Source organism: Rhopalosiphum padi, chromosome 4 (genome assembly GCF_020882245.1).
Source record: "Rhopalosiphum padi isolate XX-2018 chromosome 4, ASM2088224v1, whole genome shotgun sequence".
Lineage (NCBI taxonomy): Eukaryota > Metazoa > Arthropoda > Insecta > Hemiptera > Aphididae > Rhopalosiphum > Rhopalosiphum padi.
Genome location: NC_083600.1, coordinates 41,597,138 through 41,625,070, shown reverse-complemented (window position 1 = coordinate 41,625,070; position 27,933 = coordinate 41,597,138). Strand labels below are relative to the sequence as shown.

Below are 27,933 nucleotides of genomic sequence, written 5' to 3'. Positions count from 1 at the left end.
ACTTAACCCCACCGGTAGTTGTGCCACTGGCCACTGGGTACATGGTACATCATGTATACGTGATGTAGTAGCCAATAAATAGTAGGTAGGAATAAGACGTAATAGTGTCATCATACAATTCTTCTTACTTTTAAGATGGGTTTCAAATTATGATATAATTTATAACATACATGATTCATGTACTTCACTTTTATAGTTACACTAGTGCAATGGAATAATGGAAATCATAACTATTTCTCCCAATCTTATTAGATTAACAAGAAATTAAATCCATTGAGCTTGAGCAATAAGTTTTTATTTTTAAGTTTTCCGTAGATTTTACATTTTTAACAGTTGTGACTATTTGTAGAAGTTGGATTTGTCAGAGGTCAGAATACTCGACAGCATTAGCATAAATCCACAATAAAGTAGATTACCTATTCTTAAGAGATAGATTTATGTGTTTTACGGTATCATGAAGCATCTATATTCTATATTTTTATTCAACTTAGCTGTATAATCAACCGGATTTAACATAAATTATTGCCAATAATCAATAGCATAATAATGTCCGGTTAATCAACATGTGTTCACTACATTAGGTATCTCTAGAAACCATTGAACAATCATCTCATGGAAACCAGTAACAGTTTTCGAGCGAAAACTTTTTGTCTAAGAATAGTAGGGGGGGATTGAAATGATTTTGTAGAATTAACTACAGATATATTTATACTGTAGTATTGAACATGATCTTAAACAACTTTTCTGGTCAATTATTTTTTTTTTAAGTCCAGCAAAAATAATTTACGATGACAATATTTAAATGTGTTGACGAGTAGGACCTATCAGTGGCATACGCAGGATTTTTTTAAAGGGGGTGTCATAATTCATTACCTATACTCGTATGCATGAATTGACCCCTTTTTATTTTTTAGTCATCGTTTCATAATTTGAACAGATACTTATTTTTAAGGGGGGTGTCATATCTCTCTGACAACCCCCCCCCCTGCGTACGCCACTGGGACCAATGTAGTTTGGTCTTAGTAGGAATTCATAAATGTAAATTGCATTCAATTACAAACATCTGTTATTGTAAAAGGATTAATAAAAGCAAGTAAAACACCTGCTTATACATTATACAATGTACAATTATACTCACACATCACATGTTAGCAACATTATAATTTGATAGTTTACTTTTTAGAACACAGCAGTAAAACTTAATACTAAATGGGTAAAAAGAAATTTACCTAGTAAGTAAATAATATTATAGTTGTATTTCTAGTTGATTTTTTAATTTTAGATTTTTGTTGTAAGTTTATACATATTACATTTTATAACATATTTCAAATAGTTCTTAATAGTCACACAACATTTATAGGATTGAGTTAAATTGGAAAAAAAGTAACTTATCTTAATAGAAAAATTAAGAAAATACAAAAAAAAAAAAAATAATAATAAATAAATTAAAATACACGGAATTCATATTAATAGAAAAGAATATTTTTCTAAATACATTATCATTTTTTTTTTTTTTTTATAAATAAAAATATGATTTCAAATTTAATAAATTAAAATTACAGAGTTTTTGGTATTTGTACATGTTATCTTACTAAGAACAATATAAACTAAGCTTATTGGAATACTTGTGGTAAATTAATTTTAAAAAAAGGACCATTTTATTTACCTGTGTATATATTACATTTTACATTAATATCGGACATTCTTCAACAATTTGGGAATATATTGTTAGAAAATGAATAAATAAAAAAAAAGAAATATACATAAGTATAAATTAAAATACATTACATTGTAATTTATGTCAATATATATAATTTTTTTTTGTAATATTTCTAGACTTTCAGATTTGCATGAGAAAAATCTAAAAATACATTTACAAGAACAATACCGTTTTTAAGTTTCTTAAATGTATAACAAATGTGTAAAAAAATGTAACAAAAAAGATAAAATACATTGATTTTAATGAATACAAAAGTATATTAGAATTAATAATAATCAACGACAATCTGGGCAATACCAATTACCCTTTGGGGCAACTGTGATACCAACACAATCAAAATGAAACCATTCCACACGACAATTAGGATTATCGCATGCAATCATTTCAGAAACTTCATCGTATGGGCACCTACAGTGACAATATAATCTCTCTGTGCTCTGTACTGCTTTCTGTTCAACAAATTTAGGAAGTTCAATCACTAAATTTCCAGAATCACTGTCTGTATTATCAGCCACATCAGGGGGGATAACAATTTTACTTATTCGAACATCTACAATAGGTCTTGTTTGATGTGATTGTGTCAATTTAGTAGTAGTATGTTGAAGTTGAAGTGGTGACACTGATTTGGGTTTTCTTTTTTGCTTCTTCTTTGTCACAGACGGAACATGAAGGGATAATGGTTGAACTAATAAAGACGAATCTCCATTTTGTAGTTTTTCTTCGTCACTACTTTCATAGCCAAAAAATTTTCTTTTTTTGGGTTGTCGTTTAGACTGACGAGTATCATTAGACGACAAAAGGCTTCTGGATAAATTAGGTGTACATGTTGAATAAGAAGAGTTTAATGAAAGCGGTGAAGGAATGCTTGATACTACTTTTGATAATGGAGGAATTTCTTTTGATACCTTAAGTTTTAATTTTTTATGTTTGGTTTGTCGTTTTGTAAGTGATGACGAACGAACGCGTTTTCTTGTTTTTGGTGGTGTTAAATAACTGTGTGCAACTTTTTGATCTTGACTTAAATTCAAATTTAACTCATCCTTTATACTATGTAAATTATTATTACCGTTGCATATTGTAACTGAATTTTTGTTTAAATTATTATCAATACATTCTTTATCTTCAGTAGGTAATAAAAAATTATTGAATGTTGGAGATATATTATTTATATTTGATGAACAATTATTACTATATATTTCATATTCATCAGCTATTTTAAATTCGTTATTGGGTAATCCAATGGATTCACTATTTTTCAATATTTGAGATTCAATGTTTGTACATTGTTGAGATAATTTTAGACTGTTATCATTTGGTAAAGTTATGCATGATATAAATGTACTGTTAACTTTAGGTAAAATTAATGCATTTTCTGTAAGACTTTCTTGTTTCAAATGTATTGTTTCTTTATTATTTATTTCAGGATGCAAAGGGACTGGATTTATATCATAATATTCTTCATTATCTGTATTTGAAAATTCGCTTTCCAAATCGGATTCTAATGCACACAAGTTGAAATTTGCTATTTTCTTGGCACTTAATACTTTGATTTTTTTTTCTTTTTTCTTTTTTTTATGTTTTTTTGGACTTTCGATTACTGGTTTTTTCTTTTCTTCTTTATCAGAGTCACACGAAGAAGAACACGACGAAGAACATGAACAATTTGATCCACATGAACTAGATGAAGATGATGAATTACAGTGCGAAGAACATGATGATCTTTGACATGAAATGTTAAAAGAATTATTTAATATGTTTTCACTACCATTTACAATAGCTGCTAATTCATCTGGATATGGAGGAGATTTTATTACTTCAGATTGACTAGTTGTGGATAATAAAGTATAGTCATGATCTAGTAATGCAATATGGACTAATTCTTTTTTTTGTTTACTAACATAATCCCAATAATTACCACTTGGACTAGGCGAATTTAAATATTTTTCCGGTTTATGACGAGGCGTCTTCTCTGTATCACTATCAGAAGAAAGATTTAACGGAGGAAGATTATAGTCGAATCCTTTTTTCTTCTTCTTTTTTTTCTTTTTTATAGGAGATATTACTTCTTTATGAATTAGTTCATGTTTCTTAAGTAACTTTTTTGAGATAAATTTATTAGAACAAGTACTACATTCATATGGAATATTTCCAGAGTGCCATCTTTCATGTACTCTTAGAAGCAATGCATTAGAAAATGTTCTTCTACATTCATCACATGTGAACATTGCAGGGGGAACACAAAAATGATATGTATAAGGCCATTTTTTAGTTAAGCATGATTTACATTCTTTGCTGTCCCTATTATGCTTCCAAAACATATGCTCAAAAATATCCTTCTTACTAAGATAAGTTATGTTACATTTCAAACACATATGTCGCATTTTATGTTTATTAACATGTAATGCTAAACTTTGTTGATTAGAGAATGTTTCCAGACAATAATCACATGCATTATGAGCTTTTCTTAAATGAACCATACAACGAAATGCAGATGGAATTTGACCCTGGCCACAAAATAGGCATCTAAACAACAAATTTTGCCAAATTCCAAGATCCACGCCGGGACATAAATGGCAATGCAATTCTCCATAATTGGAAAAAGTTATTTTGCACATAATACAGTCATAAGTTTTTCTTGAATGAACACTTCGTTTATGAGAGTTTACTTCTTTCATTTGCTTTGATGTAAATTGACAATTGAAACAATAGAAAGTATTATTAAATGGAATATGACTTAATTCATCAGTAGAGTCATAGTTTTCTGAGTTTAAATAAATATTTTCTAAAGCATTCAAATTTGATTTTAAAATATTAGCAACATCTTCAGAAGATTCATTTTTTACTGTCATAAAACGATGTTTTTCTATCATATGCAATGCTAGTTGTTTACCATTCACAGCAATACAAGTTGAATTATGACAATATACACAAGTTAAACATGAAGTTCTAATGCATTCTTTTAGTATTACGTTTATTTTCATATCTGCCAATTTATGATCTAGAGTTAGAGCCATAACTAGAAGATTATCATTTTGTGTAGAGTTATTAATATCTTGTTGTGCATTTGGTCCATTTACCCACGGACTTTTTTCTGATAAAACTGTAGACATATTTTTAATTCCAAGTTTAAACTCTTCCTCAAGATTTTGTAATGTTTGTACAGATATCAAGTCCGTAGTAATTGGTGATTGGGATAATGTATTAATTTTATCAAATGATACCTCATTATTTTCAGTGTAATCCATATTCATAGATAGATTACTGTCACATTTGGTTTGAGACATAGAATGATGTGAATGATAAGTATCTCCTTCTGAAGCACTTAATTTCTTAAGAGTTTTGTTATCAAATTCATCAGTTACTGATATATCAGAACAACTTAAGTCTTGTAATGTACTTTCAAAAAGGTCATCAGCTTTAACATCATCTATAACATATTTTATGATGTCATCAATAACATTACTTATTTCCAATTCATTTTTACGCTCTTCACAATTTTTAGTACCCAAAACAACATCCATCACATCTACATTATCTAAATATAATTCATCATCTTCAGAGCTACTACTAGAGAATTGAGAATTTGTAGTAGGCGGAATTGGAAGTAGAGATGAAAAAAGAGGTTTGGCAAAATACCTTTTCTTTACACTATCATTAAATATATCTTGAGATTTGTTAAGTTTATCTGAAGCTACTAATTGATGAATATCTTGTATGTGACATATTAAATCTTTATGAATCTTAAATTTAGCTTTGCAAACTAAACAAATGTATTGATGATGAGATTCCCTGATATGGTCAAATAACCTCATTCTTTGTAAATTTTGTCCACAAATATCACATTTACTAATCCCGCTATGTAATGACATATGCCCGTATTTACCGTTTGGTCGTTTAACTTGTTTATAACTGCTAGTTTTGAAAGTGCTATTCAAATTATTTCTCATGGCCATCTTCATAAATCAACATTTATTAACTAATATTTGATACTTGATAGTAAATTAATTAATCTGAAAAAAAAAGGTAAGAATCATATTTATTTAATCATGGAAATCTCTATTGGCAATAGGATATAAACTAAATAATAAACAAATAAAATTCAGTAAGATTAAAAAACCATATAATAATTACCTTTGTATTTTGTACGAAGAATTATTTTAATATTCCTTTTGAAAAGTACATTTAAAATCTGAAAAAATTTAAACCAACTTTGAGTGATTAAGCATTACATATTTGCATGCAAGAGCAATTATATATTGGTTTATTATATAGTTTAATTAAGTTCTTAACATATGAAACTCAAATATGTTTCTATAGTATTTTAAAGAGGACATATTGATTAAAAATATTGTTTATTGATCCTATAATATCAATTATTTTTGTATTTAAGTTAACAAAAAAAAAAAAAAAAAAATGACAGATTTCAGTGATTTTAAGTATTTATCAAAATCTAATTATTTATGATTTAAAATAATTAAGGAACTCTTCTAGATCCAATGTATAAAATCTAAGAATATATACAAAATAATTGGACCATTTAATATTTAAAATATAACATCAGAAAAGTGGTTAGTAGGATACGTGATCAATGATACAAAAACACCTTTAAATTTAATTGTAAATCAATGAAATAAATTAATATGCAAATTTGGAGGGAAAGTATTTTTCAGAGAAATAATGAATTATTTAATGTCTACAATATTTAGAGTATTACAACTGTATAAATGAAAAGAATTTACAGTACAATAATACTTTTTACATTATTTGTATCTATTAAGCTGTTATGTACAAAATAAGTGTTCAAATTTTAATAACAATCATATTTCACCCAAAAAGAAATAAAATACAAATATCAATTTAGTATTTTACTACATTTAAAGGTCGCCGATATTTATTTAATTATTAAAAGTAATTGTATATCAGAACTAACAAAAACCAATCAATATAGGAAAAAGGCGTACCTGTGGATAAAATGGATTTGACGTACATGTTATCTTCAGTGGATTAATAAGATACCAAAGAATTGAATTATTTAGAATTCACATATAATTGACACTAACAATTTGAGTAGAAAATGATTTTTGAGTATTCAAAACAACGAACCCGTTTTGTGTTTATTTCCAAGCAATAGATACCCCTCTCCGGGCGCGGAAAATGGCGTCGCCCAGCATTTGATTAAACACTGCTATCGGTTCAACAACTTAATTTTACTACTCCAACGTACTCGAATTTCACTTCACCGCTGAACGAAATTTTTATTTACAATTCGTGCGTACGGCTCAATTTAATGTGGAATTAATTAAATATTTAATAAGAAAAATTGATTTGCATTTAGTGTTAACACTACGTTGGACACTACCTCGTGTCTTAGCCTTTGTATATTTCGTACTAAAATTTTTATCATTTACAAGCGAAGTTTCGAAGTCTTCTAGAGTGTGATAAGATCTTAACATCACAAAATGTGACTTTTTATTTCAATCGCATGTAAATTTGTCCAGTAATTAACAATTAGTGAAAAATTGTCTATTGTTCTTTAATATAAGAAATTTAAGGTTAGGAGCTATGACAGAACTCAGTACCAATAGCTCCACAATATGTTAATGCTCGGTGCTCGGGACTACAGATGGTGGACCAAGCGTGGGGTTATGTTATGTTCTAGGGTTATGATAAATTTTAACTAGAAATATACAACTTCCGTGGTACAACAATATTGGTAAAAAGTATTGCTACCAGCTGCTGATAGCTCCTTATTTTCTTATCATTTTAATTTTAATTTTTAGTTACTGTAGAAGTAGATTCAAGATTGTAATTCTTTTCATATTATTGACATAATGCTAATAAATTGATATTGCCCGTTGGTTATGTACTCACGATTTACTTGCAATAATGTAAATATTTAATATGTATTAAATTAATTTATGATTATGGTTTGTACTTTTTTTCGTATCGAATGTTGAAAAATTAAAAATACTATTTGAAAATTAATATTTACGTAGTTAGGTTCATGTCAATATATTGAGTTTACAATGTAAATATCATCACTACATTAATTTAGTTCCTGACAATATTTTGCCACAGTTAAGTGCATGATGCTGTTTGTAGATGTCAAATTGTCAATATATCCTAGATCCGTAAGGATTAAAGTTTTAACACAAGACTTATTACATCTTGCAGACTATTATTATGTATTAAAAGAATTAATCTAACTTTTCCTTGTCAAATTTCTTATTGATCATTGTGCTTGCAAGTATCTTACTATGATTAAGTGTATCATTAATATTTATAGTTATCCAACATATAAACCAGTTAAATGTTTAACTAAAACATGTAAATAATTTTATTATCATGCAATTTATAGATTTTCTGTAATCTAATTTTATATTATTTTGTTGAATGTCAATACATTATTTTTGTATTATTTTAATTATTTTTCTCATAATTCAGAGAGCAATGTTAAACTGATAATGGCTTTAATTGGTGATCAGATTGCTGGTACTCAACGGAAACCAGCGTATGTACGTTTTCAAAACAACACCTGCTATAGCATTGAAGTAAATTGGATAAATTTTCACAATAATGAACAAACCTATTGTATTTTAGATCCAAACAAATTTGTAGATGTAAATACATTTTCTACACATTCATGGATTTTTAGGTTTGCTAATGTTCATGTTTTTTTATGACTTGTATGAGTATGACTATTATTTCATATTTGTAGGGAATGTATATCAAAAAGTCGGATGGTTGTTGCTGGAAAAGAAGTATTCATTGCGACACCTTGGGTTGAAGAACACAGACGTCTTGAATTTAAACACCCTATCAATGTACCATTAAGAACGAGGGTTTTAATTGAAATGCCAGCTATGGATTTAAGACAATTATGTTTATTAAAATTAGCTCAAATATTGAAGACTAAAGATGACATAATCATGTTGGAAATACCTAAAACACTTCAAAAGGAATTAATAGAAATGATATCAAACAAAGAAGCTTTTAACTATTCAATTGACTAACTAATAGTATATATTTTTTAACTTGTTTTACCTTATTTTACAATAAGTAATAAATAAATATTTTATAAATTATTAAATGAAAATATTGAGTTGAAAGCACCTGCATATAGCATATAGTAGACAAACCAATTGTTACAAAATAAGTCTGCTTAACTTAAAAATCTAGTTAATCTTCATCTTGTTTGGTTTAAAGTATTCCTGTGAATGATGGGTATTTACATGCATATAAATATAAGAAAATAATAGTTTTGATAATATATGAGTATGATAAATTAATTAACATGATCTTAAAACTTGATATTGTTTGCGTGTGTCCATGATTTTAATATTATACATGGTATTCAAATTCTTTAGTTGGTCAAAAATAAAAATAAAACAACCAAATAAAACATTGTACACCATTTTTATTCAACACATATACACCCAGACGATCAAAATAAAAGAAACCTTGATAATGAAATATTTGAATTAAATATTAATTGGATATGACATGGATTATGCCTGAAAAAATATATATATACATATTGTATTGATGATTTAATTATCACTTCTAATACAAATACTTAGAATACATTTCAAAAAATAAATGTACAAAATATTAAACTGCAATGTAGTTACTAGTTACATTTTAATTTGATTTATTTTAATGTCCATGTACATGAAAAAATACAATGAATTAATTATTGAAATTAAAAGTACAAAAACATGAAAAATAATTATAGTTATTAATATTAATCTGATTATTTTACACACAAAAATTAATGTGATTATATAAATTGGTTCGTAATAATACATTAAATTTCAAGCAATTAATGTATCATCTAGCTCTTCAATTTTAGTGTCCATTTGTGTTGATACCTTACGTAATACTTTATTTATGACGTCATTTAGTGCTTCACGTGCACCAGTATCCAATAAATTTAAACAAGCCTAAAATAAAAGATATTAAATTATTGTATTAGTATAATACCATTATTTTTAATATATTGTCAAGTGTTAATAATAAGCTATAGCTTTATGCTTAATCATTTACCTCCATTTCAGGTCCAGGCTGCATATACAAATATGAATGAGTTTAAAATATTTGTATATATAAATAGATGAACAATTTATTAATAATAATATTATTTTTAACAAGTTTATTAATTTTAATTAATTTAATTAAAGCTTTATTTTTTATTATATTGAGACTATGAGCGAATAGGCCTTTTTTTGACATGCTGGGATATTTCAATAAGGATCCCTAAATGAAAAAAAAACCATTTGCTCTCTATTTATAATGCAATGTTGTAATATTTACTGTGTAATCTGTATACCTCATAAAAATATAAATTAGAAAATTATTAACTAACATACCAGTTATTCAACAGAATGTCTTATTAGACTTTTTTTAATTATTTTATGGTCCAGGCCTGTTCAATAGAATATATTTATATCATACAATTTTAGTCATTAACAATAATTAGAATAGGTTTGAGGTATAAATAGGCAATAGCATAAAATTAATCTTAATGTATTGAAAATAATGCCACTGTGACATGGTATAAATAAAATATTATAGCATAAGTAAAAGTTTAATAATCTGTATTTACAATAAGATCAAGCGATGTAAAGTTAACATAAAAATAATGAATATATTAAGTTAAAATTTTAGTAATTGAGGATTTGGCCTCGGGGGAAGAAACTATCCATTGATGGAATTTCCTGACATGAATGTAAAGGGGGTTAATAATTTAATAGGTCACTATACAAATTTGTTTTAGGTGTCTTCTGACTTTATGAGGTCACAAGGTATAATAGTGGTAGGGTGGCCTGAGATCAGATGATTATGATTGTTGAGTAAAATCGAATGGAAGCATTTATAAAAGATTTTGAAAATTTAATGGATTGAATTGAGAGATCTACCAAAATTTGGTAGAAGCATTTAGATTGGAAGAATGTTTGGATTTAATGGATGTTAGACGTTTTGGCAGGACCCTCATAACTGGATTCCACCATATATATGTTCTTGTTGATTTGAGGAACATTTTGTATAAGTCATCCAAATTTGAATTTAAAATGTCTAAGGAAAATTTGTGTTTTTATATTTAAGATAATGTATAATGGATATTTATACAATTTTAATTACAAAATAGTTATCTAATTTTGACTATCTTATCATATGCGCACTACTGGCAACATTGGAACTGTATGCGCTTTACCATTTGATTGCACTACCGCTCTACCATGTTTAAACATTACCATTCAACAACTATAATATATTTAGTTAAGAGTTTAAGACAATCTATTCTCATAATAAATTGACAATGTAAAAGGTTTTAATGATGAAAACAATTTCTTATAAAGAAGTAATATATTATTACAAATAATTTGATGTTACCATTATTGTCATTTCATCATTATTAATAATCATAATTAGAAAAAATAAAAATACAATAAATCAATAGTTTAATACTTGTGTCGAGTCTTTCAGATATGTATTAAATTTGGTAGTAGAGCGCAATGACATGAATACAAGATAGCCTTAATTTTTTGTGATTTTGTCGGGATTTTTTTTTTTTTATTAATAATTATTGAAAAATACCACCATTTACATACTCATAAGTCATAAGTAACTCTAATATTTTGAAAATTATATCAAGTATAGAAAATACTAATTGAAGCAATTAGTATAGATTTGAATTATCTACAGTTATTTATTTTTAAATTACAACAAAATAAGAAAATACATTTTATCAAAAACTGGTTTTACATAAAAAATAATTTGATAAATACATGTAAATAAAAAAGTGGTTCACTGGGAAAATTTCAGTTATCAGTAGACCTATCCACCCATGTTTGAAAAGACTAACACAGTTGTAATTATTAATATAAATTAAATATTACACCTAAATTGATCAAAATGTATAGTCATTTTTAATGAAATTGGATTTACCTGTAATGTTGCATCACCTTGTTGCAATTTAAGAACAGAAACTAGAGCTATTTCACTATTAGATTTGACGTAACAATTTTTTTCTTTAGTTCCATTTACTAACATTGGTATGGTTGCTTTTTGAAATTCTGGAGATAAGGTTACACCAGATTTTCCTAAATATGAACAAATATGTGCCACTAATTGCTTAACTTCATTACTGGATTGATTCATCAACTATAATTTAATATTTAAAATAATATATAATATAACATTGTGATGTTAAAAATTGTTTTTTTTTTTTACATACTCTGGTAAATGGACTTAAAAGCTGTGATGGTATTATTATACGAATATTCATTAAATGTAAAAATAAATATCCGCAACTTCGAACTCCATTCATTGCAATAGAAATCTAAAAATTTTAAATATTTATAAAATTTAAAATTTAAATTACAAAAATATTATTTGTTACCTTATCAGCTTGTAAGTGACATAAAATTGTTTTTATAACTTTATCACTATATAATGAACTGAAAACTGAATCAGGGGATTCTTTAAGAGCAACAAATAAAGCTGAACTTCTTCCATGTCTCAATATTGGATCTAGTGAAGGATCATCAACTGTTGAAAAATTGATTAAAATTATATTCGTTATGGAATAAAAGGACAATAATAAACTTTGATAAGGTAAACTAACTCAAAATATGATCATTTAAAGCAACATTTAATTGTTCGGGTGATAACCATTTACATAAAGCACCAAGACAACCAGCAGTACCACTTCTTATAGTATCTTCTGGATTCCCGAGTCCTTCTCTTAAAGTCATAAATACAGTTCTTCGAACCTGATCTGACATCTTATCACCAGCTGGTGAAATAACACCACGTAAAGCTTGAAGCATTGTTTCTCTAATGAAGAGAAATCAAAAAGAACATTAACTAAATATTTTTTTATAATGTGTATTATTGTTTTAATTACTTTATGGTAATATCCTCTGAATTTTTTACACCAGAATGTAGGTCAACAAAAATTGTTTCTGTGCGAGAATGTACAACAATTAGATGGCTCAAAGCGTTGGCTGCTTTAAGCCTAACTTGTCTATTTGGGTCTTGTAATGATTTCAAAAATGTTGTTTGCAACTGGGGTAAAAACTGTTTTAAATTACTACCAGCCTTGGCTAATAATAAAGCAACTGTTTCTAAGATTGCTGATTTAATGTTCCACGTATACCGTTCATTTAAAATACGAATGAGAGGTCCAGTCATATTTAATACAGGAGATGTTAATCCTTCCTTTGCAGCTACTTTTACAACTTCTCCCCAACCTTGAGCTGCTTGCTCTTTGATCTCTGGACTACCATTAAGAATTGCTTCCCTAAATATTGGTACAAATGGATCGGCCCCCTATAAATAAAGATATTAAATTTAAATATTGAATAAAACAAATGTAAAAATAAACTTAACCATTACTCAAACAATTAAAAAAAAAATAATTTTTATCATACAAAATTAGTTTTTAAAATTTTGGTGGTATAAAAATTATTGTCAGATATGTTTTACAGTGTTTAAATATAAGTCATATTTTACACGTGGTATTGGCGATTTTGTATTATGAGCAACGAGGTAACCGTTTTGCGGTCGGCGAGAGTAGTCAGCCCCTCCGATTAATCTCGCCGACTGTAGACGGTTACCTTGTTGCTCATAACACGTAATCGCCAATAGTAATGTTACTCTGTTCATTATTCTATATCTAAAATATGGTATTTATTTTGTTTTTGTACAATTAAAATAATTTGAAAAAAATATAATATTAATTTAATGTATAAGTTACAAAACTACATTTGTTTATATTATTTTCATAGCAATAAATATTATTTTGGGGTAGTTTAGGAATAATTCAAAATAAAAATTTGAAAAATAGAATTGGTAAAAAAATAGTTTAAAAATATTATAATTTATTATTTTGAACAAAAATATGACATCTAATAAGTTGTAAACTAGTATGTGCATTATATAAGAAATATAGATACTACAATTACCTAATGATTTGGAGAATTCACTAAGAAAATATTGAACATATTTTATTTAAATTATTCAAGAGTATTATTTAATTTAAATTGTTCGAGTGATTAGAAAATATCAATTTTTTTTTATTAATGATTGTTTAGTATAATACTAATGATCAAACATAACTAATATATATTGTGAAAACATACAATTTTACTTTAAATGAATAGATTAGGTCAACCTGATCATTTTTATTGTTTTATTTTGGTTCCAAACGTATAGTTAAGTGTTATAAATTCAAAAACACCAATAATGAAAATAATAATAAAATACACTGTAACTTATGTATAATAATAAATAATGATAATATATTTTAAAAACTAAATTTAATATTTTATACCTAAGACCTTGATAAGTCAAAAAATTGTGTTTTGAAAATGTTTGACTTATCAAGGTTTTACTGTACTTATACATTATTTTATTGTTATTTTATGACATTTATTAATTTTAGTTTTATAGTCCTTTAAGAATTCTAATATCCTGATAGTAATATAACTTTTTTTTATAAATAGTATTTAACTTACTTTAGGTATACAAAAACCGGGAAGATATTCTAAATGTTTGAAATCACTCATCACAAATTTTATAGCTTGACGTATTTCAAATACTAAATGATTACTTTGTTTTGTATCAACAGACTATAATAAGTAAAAAATATATAATCTATAAAGAATGAGAATAAAAAAAATTATACAATAATATACTTTGCAAACAGCATTTAAAGCTTCCCAAGCTAATTGTAAATTTTTCTCATCTTGATCTTTGAATTGATAAATTATTCCATGTAAAAGTTTAGGAACATATGAACTATAATCTGCTTTTGTATGTGTGCAAAATACAGCCAATAATTGTAATGCTGATTGTTTTTGAGAAACATTTTCTGCTTGTGTTGCATCTAATAATAAATCAACCATAGTTCCAGCATCATCACAAACTGCTAGCACCACAGCTTGACAGTATACTAGTTCCTAATAAAATAATTTTGCTGATAAAATTAATTTAACAATTAATAATAATTACTTTACTTCAGCAGCTGATTCAGTTTTAGATAGAGCAGTTAATAAGGCAGGTAATATTTTATGTAAATATTTATTAAGAGCTTCTCCAGCGACAGAGGCTAAAATTGATAAAGCTTTTGTATTAATAGGTGGTTGAGTCAATTGAGGTATTAAATATGGCAAAACTACTCGGGATTTAACAGCCATTACTTGGCGTAACCCATCTAAAGTTCTCTCTGCAATTTCTGAATCTGGATTATTCTATAAAAAAAAATTTTTATTTAGATAATCAATATTTATATTGTTATCTTAGTTATATTATTACATACCAAATTATTTAACATAGATGGTAAAATATCATCTAATGCTCGATGTCCTACGGTTGAATGTAGGCTATCAAATGTTTTAGCAGCAGCTTGTCTTACAGATGGTAAAGGATCAGCTAATGCTCGACTATATACACAAATTAATATAATTGGTTTTTATAAAAAGCAAATACTTTTTAATTCTTACAAACAATTACCTGACAGTAGGCACTAAGCTATCTACAAAGGTCAATACCATATCTCTACTAGTAGACGCCATAATTTCTGACAAACCAATACAAACTCCTTGACGTTGATCAGCTTGTTCAGACTCAAGACCTCTTTCTAAAATTGGAATTATATCTGGTAGTACACGTTCTCCTAGTTTTCTTACTAGATCTCCTAAAGTTCTTGCAGCTACTTGTCTTTTATCAAAACTAGTACTAGCTAAGCATCCCAATAGTAGTGTAAATAATGTTGGCAATATTTCCCTTAAAGTACGTGGAGTATTAGTGACAACTACTTTCCATACATGTAATGCTGCTTGGCGTACCATTAATGCAACATCCGAACGACCCATGTATAAACCAGCTAATACTCGGTTACGTCTTTCTGCTCCCAAGGTGCCAATAATAGCCTTAAAAAAATTGAAATCAATTTTGTCAAGTGTTAGGTTTCAAAATAATTATTAATAAATATAATATTGATAATATTGATAACTAATATTGAAAACAAATTATTAATTATTTTGGTCATAAAAATCCACAAACCTTGTGAGAATGTTCTGTGCCAAAATTATCGTCATCACTAGCCGTTTCTGTACTCATTTTACCAGATACACCAGATATTCGGTATAATAGATCACCAAGTAATTGAACAGAACTATAAAATAAAATAAAAATATAAATACATTTAACTAGGAAATAAATATAATAATTTTACCTAAATCTAATACGCCAATTGTCATCAAATAAACCACGTTCAAGTTCAGGTAAGAGTAGTTGTATTGCAGATTCAGCATACATATTAACAATTCGTTGACCTGCTTTTAATGCAGTTTCCCGAACAAATTCATTTTCATCTGCTAAAGCCTAAAATTATTAATCAAAAAATGTTATGATTTTAATTAAGTTTCTTAATTTTTTTAATTTCAACACCAAATGTATTAATGAAGCACTAACAACAATATATATTCTCATATTAATGTATAATATAAAGAGTAACAGAAAAATTACTAATATATAAAATTATAAAAATAATTAAACAATAATTTTTATTCTTATAAATATATATTTTAAATGTAGATATGAAAAAAATATTGTTAATTACATTTAACAGCTATTTCTGTTATACCCTGTATTTTAATATAAATTGTTGATTTTATAAAAAAATTATACATGTCAACTCTTTTTAAACATGTTTAATTAAAGTACAGTTTCTAAAATAAGACTTAGTGATTGAGGCTGTCAACAATAACAAGCTATAATGATCACTTTGTTATAGAATATAGACTATAGCAGCGGTTCCCAACCTTTTTAGTTGTGAGGACCACCAATTATGCAAAAGTATATTGCAAATAGTATTTCAAATAATGTTAAGATTAACTGAGTTATAGATATGAGAATAAAGTGTACACACTTTTTTAAAAACTCAAAATATTTTTATCATTTTATAAAAACCTAAATACTCTAAAAAATAAATTAAAATATACCTATATAGTCATTCGAATAAATAAAACTTAATTATAGCAATAAAACGTAGTTAACAACTAATTTTCCTTTTCGAAAATATTGTATTGTGATGACTTCAAATTATGTAAAAAAATATTTTCAAAATAATGAGAATATTACATTAAAAAACCACTGTGTAAGTATTCTATCTATTATTAATGGGAACAAAAAGAAGATTTTTGATACAATTTTTTTATTTTATGTGTTACTTACTTTTAATATGGGTGTAATAATTTGATTTATATATGGAATGAAGTCATCATTAAATACACCTGGCATATATATGAACATCATGATATAGCCATCTTTAACTTGAGGGGCTATATCTGTACGTTCTGCGGTTGCAATAATTTCTATACATAAAAAAAAAAATAGTACTCAAAAATTATAAATTATAAAATTAAATTTAAATTAGTATTAAAAATGAATACTATAACATGCCTGGCATCAAACTATGTAGCTTATTTACACCAAGTCCACCAACAACTTCACTCAGACCTTGGGCAGCACCTGACCTATCTACTGAACTGGCTTCTGAAGTAAGAGTTTGCATTAACCAAGGTAATAAATCCTGAAAACTAGTTTCACCCATTCCTCGAACCATAGCCCCAAGAGCACGAGCAGAGACTGTCCGAACTTCTGGAACTGGGTCCAATAATGAATTTTTTAGGCCTGGTATAATATTAGGCAAATATGGTGTCAAATCTTTTTGATCAGTCAATGAATACATATTTCCAATAATTTGAGCAGCCATTTTTCTTGTTTCAGTTGAGCGATCTATAAACGCCCGTTGTACTACAGGCATAATTAAAGCAAGTGATGGAGCATCAATGAAATGAACAAATTTAGTATTCAACAAAATTTGTAAGCAAGGAGCAGTCTTATTTGATGGATTTTGTAGAGCTTCAAGAAGAACAGGTACAATAGCTAAAAATCAAGTTTTTTTTTTGTAAGTTAAATTCAAAAAATAAATCAAATTAATGCATCAGAAAATTACCTTGAATTTCTGGATTTCGTATAACTGAACCAATAACTTTTAAAGCTTGGGCTCCAGCTTCTTGAACACTAATATGAGAGTCACTTAAAACCTCTATTAATTTTGGTACAATACTTGGTAAACAGGATGATAGTTGTTTAGGTGCACAGTACGCCATTGCTCCTAACAACTCAATTGAACCTAATAATCAAAAAACAAAATTATATTTGTTGAATAAGAACAAATAAATTTATCTTACCAGTTTTTGTTCTCCAAGAATCTCCTTCCAAAGCATTCAATAATGATGGTAAGATTAATTTAACACCATGAGCTGATAACTTGCTCATTATTGCTTTTGAACAATCATAAGTAGCTGTTCGTACATACTCACTATTGTCACCAAAACATGATAATAAATGTGGTAAAACATGAACAATATAGGGTTCAAATAATCGGCCTAACGTTGAACATAACATTTCAAATGCAAATAATGCACCTTCACGCTTTTTATAATTTTTCTTATCTTGAATAGCTTCAGTTAAAGTGCTCATAATATCATACTGTTTTAAACTTAGAATACCAAGACCTTTAATGACGCCTGCAATTCCATGAGCAGCACCCTTACGTTCTCCAAATGATGCAGAATTGAAAAGGCGTGTTAAAAGTTTCTTTAATATAGCTGATGCATCATCTTTGACCAATGACATAAGGGGTGATAAACAATTGGCTACTGCCTCTTGAACTTCTTGAGATGGAGTAGATAATGCTTCAAGTAATCTATTAGTGATCGGTTTTAATTTGGGATCATCAGAATCTAAATGTCTAGCTAAACTTCCCATGCACACAACAACACCTAACCTTACATTATCAAAACTTTCAGAAGAAGTTGCTTTTTTTAAAAACTTCTCAAATATGTTCATTAAACGATCAACATTATTTTTTCCATGTAAATTTACTACAGCTACTGCAGCTTTAAGCATATGCTCTCTTACAACATTATTCCTATCATCTAAACTTGTTGAAACAAAAAAGTTTACTAATTGTATCACCATATCATCACTTAATAATAATGACAACTGTTCCAATGCCATAGCTACACCAACTCGACCTTGCCAATCATCCAATTCTATACCATCTTCTGGTTTCTAAAACAGAAAAATTATGTTTAACAGTTTAAATTCAGAAAATAATTTAAGTTTTTGAAACAGTACAACTTAAAAATTAAATATAAGGTTTATTATCAATAAATAATTAAATAATAATTTTGTTAAAAGTTAAACCACCATGTTAATTTATATTTATTCTTGTATTGTAACAAGAATATACAACGGAATAGAGTATAAGATTTACTAACAAAGCAAGCTAACTTTAAAGATATCCATAAACATATAAATCAATAACATTAAAATTGAAAACATACAGAGAAAAACCTTTACTGGGGATAAATTTATATGATTAAGTTTAGTTTTATTTTCAAATTTAATAAGAAAATACTAAGTAAATAATCAATACTCTTTCAAGTTGGATTTTTGTCCTAAGTATTAGCATATTATTTTTAAATGAAAAACATTTCGTGAAAGTGTGTTAATGATAAGAAGTATTATTAAATTCATTGAAAGATAACCATACATTATTTACCAAAGATAAGTCTCATGAAATCATTCAGAAAAATATGACATTTCTTAATACTTTTTAGTAATTAATATAAATAGATTTGTAATGTTAAACACAGTAAACATCAATCTCTAATCTATAAATAAAAAACAACAAGATAGGAGGCAAAATCTTTTTAAGATGGGTAAATCATGCAATTGGTTAAAAGAAGGGGGATCTAATGTTATTGGAATGAGTAGAACATAGATGTTGAGATAAAAAAAAAATTAAATTCTAAAGAAAGTCCTGGAAAAAGTTTGTTGTTAAGTCAATTTTATGTAACAACAAAATAATGTGTGTAAAATTTTTTTGAAAAAATTAAAATTAAATTGTATGTTTATCAGGGATTAATAGATTTTTTTAAATTGTCATAACTTTACACATGGAGCCTTTAAATTAATATTTGAAACTTACCATAATTTTACTGTTATACAAAGTAAGCAATTTTTTTAATGCAATATTTGTTGAATTTATAGGAGAGTCTTTTAAAAGTGAAAAAAGAGCAATAGACACAGCCTTTTGTACATCAGCAACTGGATGAACAACGTCTTCCAAAACACTTTCTAAAAGTCCATTAATTTTAATTTCCAACTTTGAAGATTCCCATAATTCATTTGCTAATTCCCTAATAACAAAAATGCACAATAACTAATTTACAATCAGAATAATTTAAATATACTGGATAATTATTTTATCAAGCAACTCATCATGTCAAAATCTATTAACGTTATTGAAAATTTTTTTTTACATAATTTTTAGTTAAAATTAACCAATATTATTTATTCTAATCTTTTTTAAATATTTTACTTTTTTGAATGACAACAGATTTTAAATTGCATATTTTGAAGTAGAATTTTTTTTTTTGAATAATTCAATACTGTACAAATCAAAATTCAGACAAGGAGTTAATGACTTACAAGTATTTAAATTTTAGTTAAGCAAAATAGTAGACTAACATTTTGCAGGGTATCTCTAAATTTTATATTTTTATGGATCTAATACTATAAAAAATATTTTGCTTCAGAATATAAAAATTAAAAATGTATGTTGTCTATAAAAAAAAATATTACAATAAAATTAATAAAAAATAAAATGTTTTACTTCTGGAAATAATGCAAAAAAAAAATATTTTTAAAAACAAAAATTAAATTAAATAATGAGTGTTGTTTACTAAAAGAATCACTCTGCTTATATATTTTTCTTTTTTTCAATCTTACTATAGTATTGATAATCATACCTATTTTCTTCATAAATGTCAAATTTAGTAATCCATATTCTTTTAGTTATTCTTAATATGATTTGATTATCTTTTTTTGATGTTGGAAATGCATCTACCACTTTCTGTAAAGCTTTAATAGCTGTATATCTTACATTACGAGATGGATTCTGAAGTGCTGATAATAAGCATAAAATTTCATCACGGCTAGCTGGATCACATTTCTCGTTAGTAGAGCAACTATCAGCAACCGATAGAAATGCTAAAACAGCTTTGTCTTGAATACTGCCTGTTGTACGACTAATTATTTCAGCCAAAAGTTGAAACATTTCAATACGTGGTAAAAATTTAGGTCGTTGAAGATCTGAATTGCTTTTTGCTTTTGAAGTTGCTTTGGGACGAACAGTAGATTGATTTTTTATTAATAATAAACAATCGTAAACCAATTCATGATCAAAAGGTAAATCCAACATAACAGCTCTGATCAATGTGAAGGAATAACAAAAAGACGGGGATGTAAATTCTTGTCCCTCTTTTTTAGTTAAATCACAAAATAAATTAACAATCCTAATTGTTGCTGTTTCTAATAAACATGTTAAAAATGAAAAGTATAAACATTATTAAAAAATTTTTTAATTGGTTCTCAATAATCTTTATGTTATTTAACTTACCAATATCTTCCTTTAACCAAGCATCATCAATTATACATTTTGGCTTTAATTTTCTTAGAGTATAATAAGCTATAGCTTTGATTTGAGAATTTGATAATTTAATGCGATCATTATTAACTTTGGATACAACTTTGGTTTTTTTTGTTTCATCAGCATTAAAAGCACAGAATGCTAAGTCTATAAATATTTTTTTTAGGTGTGGTGCAGCTATAATTGATTGTAAATTTGAGATGATTCCTGGTATCAAATATCTCAATGACTGAGAAACTAAGAGAGAATTTCCAGCAATAATTCCTTTCATCATTGAAACCAAAGTCAATATTTCATCATTCATCTACAAAACAAAATACAAATTATGTAAGTTCAGAATGATTTTAACAATTGATTGTAATAAGATTAGTTATACACAAATTGAACAAGATTTAAAAATTCATGACTTATTTATGTTCTGAAATTTAATAATGTTACAAAATATGTAAGTAGTAACAGTGTTTTAAGTTTAAACATAAAAAAAATTGATGTTAATCAAATTTATCATGAATATTATCAGATATTAGGTCATTAGGAGTTTAGTTCTTTTTCTTAAATCAGCCAATTATTAAATGTTATGTATGCATTATTAAAATAATATAATTTATAAAGAATTATAAATTTTTTAAAGCTATTTTGTTTATAAAGAACTGTTAGAGCTATTTTTCTTAATTATATTATCATTAGTGTTGGCCAACGATATCGATAATTCGATACGATATCGATATCGTGGGTATTTTTTCAATAATTTCGATATCGATATCTAATAATAATTATCGAAAATATCACAATATCGGTGTGATTAATCGGGGCTCGGAATTTTGCGGTTTTACGGATGGACAGATCTGACAGATATAATAAAGATAAAAACGTAGATTATGATACGAGGCGATATTAATATGTTCCAGAGAAATAACCACCACACCAAACAATTTAATCTAATTTAATTTAACTACGGTAAAAAAACTAATTTTAGATGACTTATAATATCGAAGAGAAATGATGGGTTTAATATTAGCAAAATCATCAGCATTAGACCCTAGATTTCGTGAGTTAAAATTTCTATCTGAAGAAGAAAAAGAAACTGTTTGGAAACAACTTGAAAATGAGCTGAAAGAATTAATTACTGATCCAGAAATAGAAAATGAAGAAGAATTAATCTCTGAATCAATATTAGAAAATGAAGAACATTTTGAAACACACTCTCCTCCTCTTAAGAAATTACGATCATTAATGATAGATAGCGATGATGATGACGAAGACGACTATTCGGTAACTCAAAGTCCTACGATGAAACAACTTGAAGAGTATAAAAATTTGAAAATCAAAGTTCCCTACGATCAAGATCCTTTAAATTGGTGGAAAGAAAACGAATCTAAATACTCAGCTGTATCATTACTAGCCAAAAAGTACTTAAGTATAGTGGCCACTAGTGTTCCCTGTGAACGGTTATTTAGCGAAGCTGGAACAATCATTTCCAAGAAAAGAAATAGATTATCTCCTGAACGACTCAATCAACTGTTATTTTTCAATTCATATTTCAAATCGAACCCAAGTTCTGAAACATTGATGGAAAAACTGCTCGAAGAAGAAATTTAAAAAATAATATATAATTGTTAATTAATAATTAATTTACACTCATAATATAATATTAAAACAATATGTATTCTATACTTTTAATATACTTTCAATACACTCGTAATATAATATGCATTCTACACTTTTAATGTTTTAAATTTTTAATATGCTTCAATATCGATATCGGTATTTTTCCGATATCGATATTGAAAATTATATCGTTGGCCAACACTAATTATCATATATAAATAGCAGATTAAGTTAAGTTAATTATTTTATATCCATAAAATTTAGATACTTACAGTTTTCAATTTATTTCTTATAGTAGCTTCTTTTTCCAATTCCAAAGCTATAGCTTCTTTTTGTTTAGCTGAAAGTTCTGGTTTTTTAAGTTTTCCTTCTTTAATTTTTTTTGCTTCGATTTCTTTTCTTAACATGATTTCTTCTTGTTGTTCTTTATATGAGTAGGCTTTACTTTCTCTTTTCATATTTTTAATATTCAAATTATTTTCATTTTCTTTCCTGTGAAGCAAATATAATATTTTATGTCAAATTAAGTATAATTAGTTAATACTCATTAACATTACTCCACTAATATTGATTTATCAAACAATTCTCCTTCTGGATACAAATATATGTTGTACTCCATCTCTGTTATACAAATATATTTATCACATTCTTCTAACTGTTGTTTAACTTTATCAATAACTGCAGGTACAATAGTATCTCCATTCATTCTTGATATAGTACTTAAAACGTTTTCCATACACTAATAACACATTTAAAATTATATAATACATATTTTATTTAATATAATTGGAACTCTATAATATTAGATATATTATATAAGTATCTACATAATATTCATTATCATTTAATCAATTTAAATTTATAATTTATGTAATATAATATTATGGAGAGTGAAAACTTAACACATATTAATTAATAACTAAGTTCGGCGTATTCAACGTATAGAATACTTAAACAAATTTACTTACTTTGGTAGGTAAATAATCATCTATCAGAAGTTTTATAATTTTTTTTTCATACAATCTGATGAAAACTGATGGCTTTAGTTGGAAACGATTAACTATTCTGATCCAGAGATCTGGAGCATACGATTCTACAAATAAATTTAATAACAATATAAGCTATAAATATACATAAGAGGTAAAAACTATCAAATTAAAAAATATATAAGTTGGTATTTATACCAATTAAAGGATGATGTGAAGGTTTCAATGATTCAAAAGCCAAGATTTTTTGATCTTCTTCTCCAATATTACTATTTTGGCATAATATGAGAATAGTTTCTACTAAGTGTTTAGGATTAATTTCTAAATCATTCTATTTTAAATAAAATAATAGATTATTGAGTTATTACATACAAGCAATAGGAATAAATAATAATATACATTGCATTCCAGAAATTGTGTAGTAGCATTCAACAGTGAAGCGGCTAATTTAGACCCTCCAGGCAATGACACAGCTTTTAAAACATTTTTTTTAGATTGTATCCGGACTGATGATTTAATTGACATAAGACTCACAATTATTGATCTTAAATATGGTTCAATAGGACCATTAATTTGATCATACTTCATGGCTAACACTAGCAAACTGAACATGCATATTTTATTTAACACTAAATTTAAAACAAATTATACAATAATTATAATATAAATCCAATAATATTGCAATTAAATAATATAGAAAACATACCATCATCTGTAAACTGAAATAAAAATTTTTCATTCAAAAATAAAGCTTTATCTGAATTGAGAACCACATTCCATAAGGGAGTAAACCCAATTTCATTATTTAATTTTGGGTCTTCATTTATGATTAGTAATAACAAATATGCAGCATACAAAGCTTCTGTCACAATTGGAGCCTAAAAAGTAAGACATTAGATTCAACAAATGTATACAATTATATAAAGAAATCTGCTCAGTTTTCAAATACATCTATAGAAAATATATTAATATTCATAAATATCTTCAATCTTATTAGATTTTAAGATAATAATATATCATTTTACGTACTTGAGACGATTGAGAACATTTTTCAACACATTTCAATAATAATGGAATGATATCAACTGCATATGTTGAGTATTTGTCTTTGAAAATTTTTGTCATACAATCCATATACGATAATTTTACAGATAAAACAGATGATTTTTTATCATACCCTTTCTAAACAATTTTAAAATATATAATATATTTTATTCAAAATGTATTTTATATGTTTAATAAATAATTACAATAAACCACGTGATTAAAGCCTTGGGTATCCTTTTTTTCAAATTTGAACTCCAAAGAGTCAAAATTTGGATAGCATTTACCAATGTTTTTTCATGTATTTCATTATCTAATACTTTGATTAATTGATCGATGACTGATTCAGCTAATTTTTGAAAGTTATCATCGTTAGTTACTGTGTTATAACTAAAATTTCCTATAGCCTGAAAATTTATAATATTTTAAAAATGTAAATATTATAAAATAATGTACCTTGTTAAAGAAACATTACAATTTATCTGCAGTTATGTAGTCATGTAGTAAAATAATTAATTATAAATATATATGTATTAGTTTATTATTACTTGAAGAATATTAATTTTTTGTTCCGATGTACTTAATTTTCCTTCAGAACCATGATAAATATTGAATAGGAAATTCAATATATTAGAAATCACAGTTGAATCACTACATTTTAAAGCCAATTGTTTACATAAATCAGCAGATTCAATTCTAGCTTTTTCATTTTGAGAATAAATATTAGCTACAATTAAAAATAAATAGATTACAATAAAAGAAAAATTAAATCTAATTTGAAACAAAAATTTATACCAGAAAATCCTTTAGTTATTTCAACAGCATTAGCACTTAAATCAAATGTAATGCTAGAAATAACTGTAGCAATGCATTCCAATATTACTTCAGGATTACGAAGCATAGATTTTAAAATGGGAGGTAATAATTTTGATTTGAACACATCGCTTGAAACTAAGCTAATAGTAAAAGAACATTGTCTAATAAATTCTTGCTCTGGTCGTGTTTTGCTAGCAATGCCTTCTTTTATAAATACTTCCAAAAATGGTTCCTTAAATAACAATAAATTAATACCAACATTATAAATTATTATACATTTAAAAATACCTTATATTTGTTAGCCAGGATCATATCAGTCGATGCCATTGATTTAAGTAAATATGAATCAATGACCAGTAAGTAAGGTTTAGAATCAATTTTTTTTAAACATTCTCCGTAATATTCTAATGTACTTTTGTCACTTATCCAAATATCATTCATTGCATTAAATGTTTTTAAACATAATCTAAAAATTCAATAAAATTCATTATTTTACAATTATACAAATTTAGGAAAAAAAGGACTAGTACCAGCTAAATACATTAATTGTTATTTTATTACGATTTACATAATTAAATATAATTATTAGTCATTAGTTCATTATATTTATCTGTGTAACACTACTTTAGCATATTTATAAGTATACATATAGCTGCAATCTGCATTTAGCATTGTCAATATCTACATAATTTAAAACAATTTTAAGGATAAAAATTTAAAATAATTGTTTATCATTTGTATAATAAAATTAAAAAATGACTATTAATAATAGATTATTTAAAGTATATACAAATGAAATTTATTTTAATTTGCTATCCTTTCACATTTTTTAAATTATGTAGGTACAAATGACAAATGTCAATTAATGGCAATGTTAAATAAGGTGTGTAACCATAGCACCCCAAGGTTAAAATTTTGATTTGAAAATTATTTGATATTATGCTATTTATTATTTAACAATTTGTAACTATCTATTTTTAGATATGTTAAAGAAATTTTACCATAAATAAATGTAATGATTATATTTAATCATATAAATCATAATAAAATAATAAATAATGTATTTAGCTGGTACGGGGCTTTATTTCCGATAAATGTTGTCAAGGTCTTTTTTTTTTTCCAAATACCCAATTATATGCGGTTAAAAAAAAATTACTTACTGACTATTTTTTGATATTGCTACTAAATATATTAGTATAGCTTGCAGTTCAATTAGCTGTTTCAATTCATTTGCGTGTGAGATGTTATAATCTTTAAATGATACTTTAATAATAATGTTTATAACTTGTAAGATAAAAAAAACTGATTTTGCCAAATTATTCCTATAAAAAACAATTGCTTAAAATGTAAATAAATAATCACAAAATAAAATATTTACTGTTTTAAATTATATTAAATAAATATCATTACATTTAATAAAAACTTACCATGCTATTGGGAACTTTAACAGTATAAAGATTAAAATATATAAAAGATTACGACTTTTGAAATGTGCAGAATGAATGCTATGAAAGACATACATATAATACTCACGATATATTTAAATGAGGAAATGTATTGACATATTCAGCTAATATTGGAGTAAAATTAATTAAACATGCTTCTGGTTTAGAGACCATCAGTACTTTAACAAATTCTTTGAAATATGACTGTGATTTTAAGTCTTGGTAACGACTAAAAACAATTGGCAAAACTTCATTAATACTATTCCATACCTCATTTGAAATATCTGAAATTTATATAATTTATTTAATTATAATTAAATAATAATTATTATGATACTTGTAAGAGATAAAGACAACTACTAAGTACTATTCAAATTATATTTATATATTTACTAGATTTAACAGCATTTGTCACATTTTTAAAAACAAGTTTTCGTTCTTTAATACTGGATGACAAGGCTTTCAAATGAAAGTCCGAAAATTGTTTAGTATTCTATAAAACAAATATAGTTAAATCACATTAAATATTTTTTAACATTTATAATTTTTTAATTAACTTACTCCCTTTTGATCAGACATGGTAGAACTATGTCAACTCAAAATTTAAATAACAAATAACATAATATTAACTTTTAATTCACATATGACAAGTAAACGGAGGTTTGAGGATGTGCCGATGTGCGTTTTCATGGTTATGAACTTCGGTGTGAAATTTAAAATGATAAAACACCGATTACC

The 27,933-nt window shown here is 26.2% G+C and overlaps 3 protein-coding genes across 9 annotated transcripts; 1 reads left to right on the top strand and 2 right to left on the bottom strand.

Moving 5' to 3' along the window:
• Positions 1 to 1,141: 1,141 nt before the first annotated feature.
• On the bottom strand, positions 1,142 to 7,345 carry LOC132929386 (uncharacterized). Of its 2 annotated transcripts, none has more exons than XM_060994709.1 (3): positions 6,824 to 7,345; positions 5,852 to 5,909; positions 1,142 to 5,730 (listed from the first exon to the last, which is right to left on the bottom strand). In XM_060994709.1, exon 3 carries the CDS (start codon positions 5,677 to 5,679, stop codon positions 1,996 to 1,998), a length of 3,684 nt encoding a protein of 1,227 aa, XP_060850692.1. In that variant the 5' UTR covers positions 5,680 to 5,730; positions 5,852 to 5,909; positions 6,824 to 7,345; the 3' UTR covers positions 1,142 to 1,995. The 2 variants fall into 2 exon arrangements, with proteins under 2 accessions (XP_060850692.1, XP_060850693.1); XM_060994710.1 differs by lacking the exon at positions 6,824 to 7,345 and adding an exon at positions 6,682 to 6,817.
• Positions 7,346 to 7,474: 129 nt separating this feature from the next.
• LOC132929388 (protein Vhl) lies at positions 7,475 to 8,988 on the top strand. 5 transcript variants are annotated; one of them, XM_060994711.1, is made up of 3 exons: positions 7,475 to 7,608; positions 8,165 to 8,375; positions 8,439 to 8,988. In XM_060994711.1, exons 2-3 carry the CDS (start codon positions 8,185 to 8,187, stop codon positions 8,731 to 8,733), a joined length of 486 nt encoding a protein of 161 aa, XP_060850694.1. In that variant the 5' UTR covers positions 7,475 to 7,608; positions 8,165 to 8,184; the 3' UTR covers positions 8,734 to 8,988. The 5 variants fall into 5 exon arrangements, with proteins under 5 accessions (XP_060850694.1, XP_060850696.1, XP_060850698.1 ...); XM_060994713.1 differs by having other exon boundaries at positions 7,490 to 7,647; XM_060994715.1 differs by lacking the exon at positions 7,475 to 7,608 and adding an exon at positions 7,654 to 7,851.
• Positions 8,989 to 9,117: 129 nt separating this feature from the next.
• Positions 9,118 to 27,882, bottom strand: LOC132929385 (stalled ribosome sensor GCN1). 2 transcript variants are annotated; one of them, XM_060994707.1, is made up of 36 exons: positions 27,757 to 27,882; positions 27,589 to 27,688; positions 27,284 to 27,479; positions 26,911 to 27,072; positions 26,039 to 26,216; positions 25,730 to 25,982; positions 25,483 to 25,661; positions 25,141 to 25,341; positions 24,920 to 25,072; positions 24,597 to 24,768; positions 24,290 to 24,519; positions 24,089 to 24,221; positions 23,873 to 23,997; positions 23,462 to 23,643; positions 23,177 to 23,396; positions 21,267 to 21,600; positions 20,617 to 21,178; positions 19,794 to 20,004; positions 17,986 to 18,871; positions 17,748 to 17,927; positions 17,192 to 17,677; positions 16,964 to 17,103; positions 15,963 to 16,111; positions 15,791 to 15,902; positions 15,239 to 15,657; positions 15,045 to 15,168; positions 14,743 to 14,976; positions 14,422 to 14,685; positions 14,242 to 14,355; positions 12,630 to 13,054; positions 12,348 to 12,559; positions 12,123 to 12,271; positions 11,958 to 12,062; positions 11,669 to 11,884; positions 9,767 to 9,784; positions 9,118 to 9,663 (listed from the first exon to the last, which is right to left on the bottom strand). In XM_060994707.1, the coding sequence occupies exons 1-36, from the start codon at positions 27,772 to 27,774 to the stop codon at positions 9,535 to 9,537; spliced, it is 7,971 nt and encodes a 2,656-aa protein (XP_060850690.1). In that variant the 5' UTR covers positions 27,775 to 27,882; the 3' UTR covers positions 9,118 to 9,534. The 2 variants fall into 2 exon arrangements, with proteins under 2 accessions (XP_060850690.1, XP_060850691.1); XM_060994708.1 differs by lacking the exon at positions 9,767 to 9,784.
• Between the last annotated feature and the right edge of the window lie 51 nt (positions 27,883 to 27,933).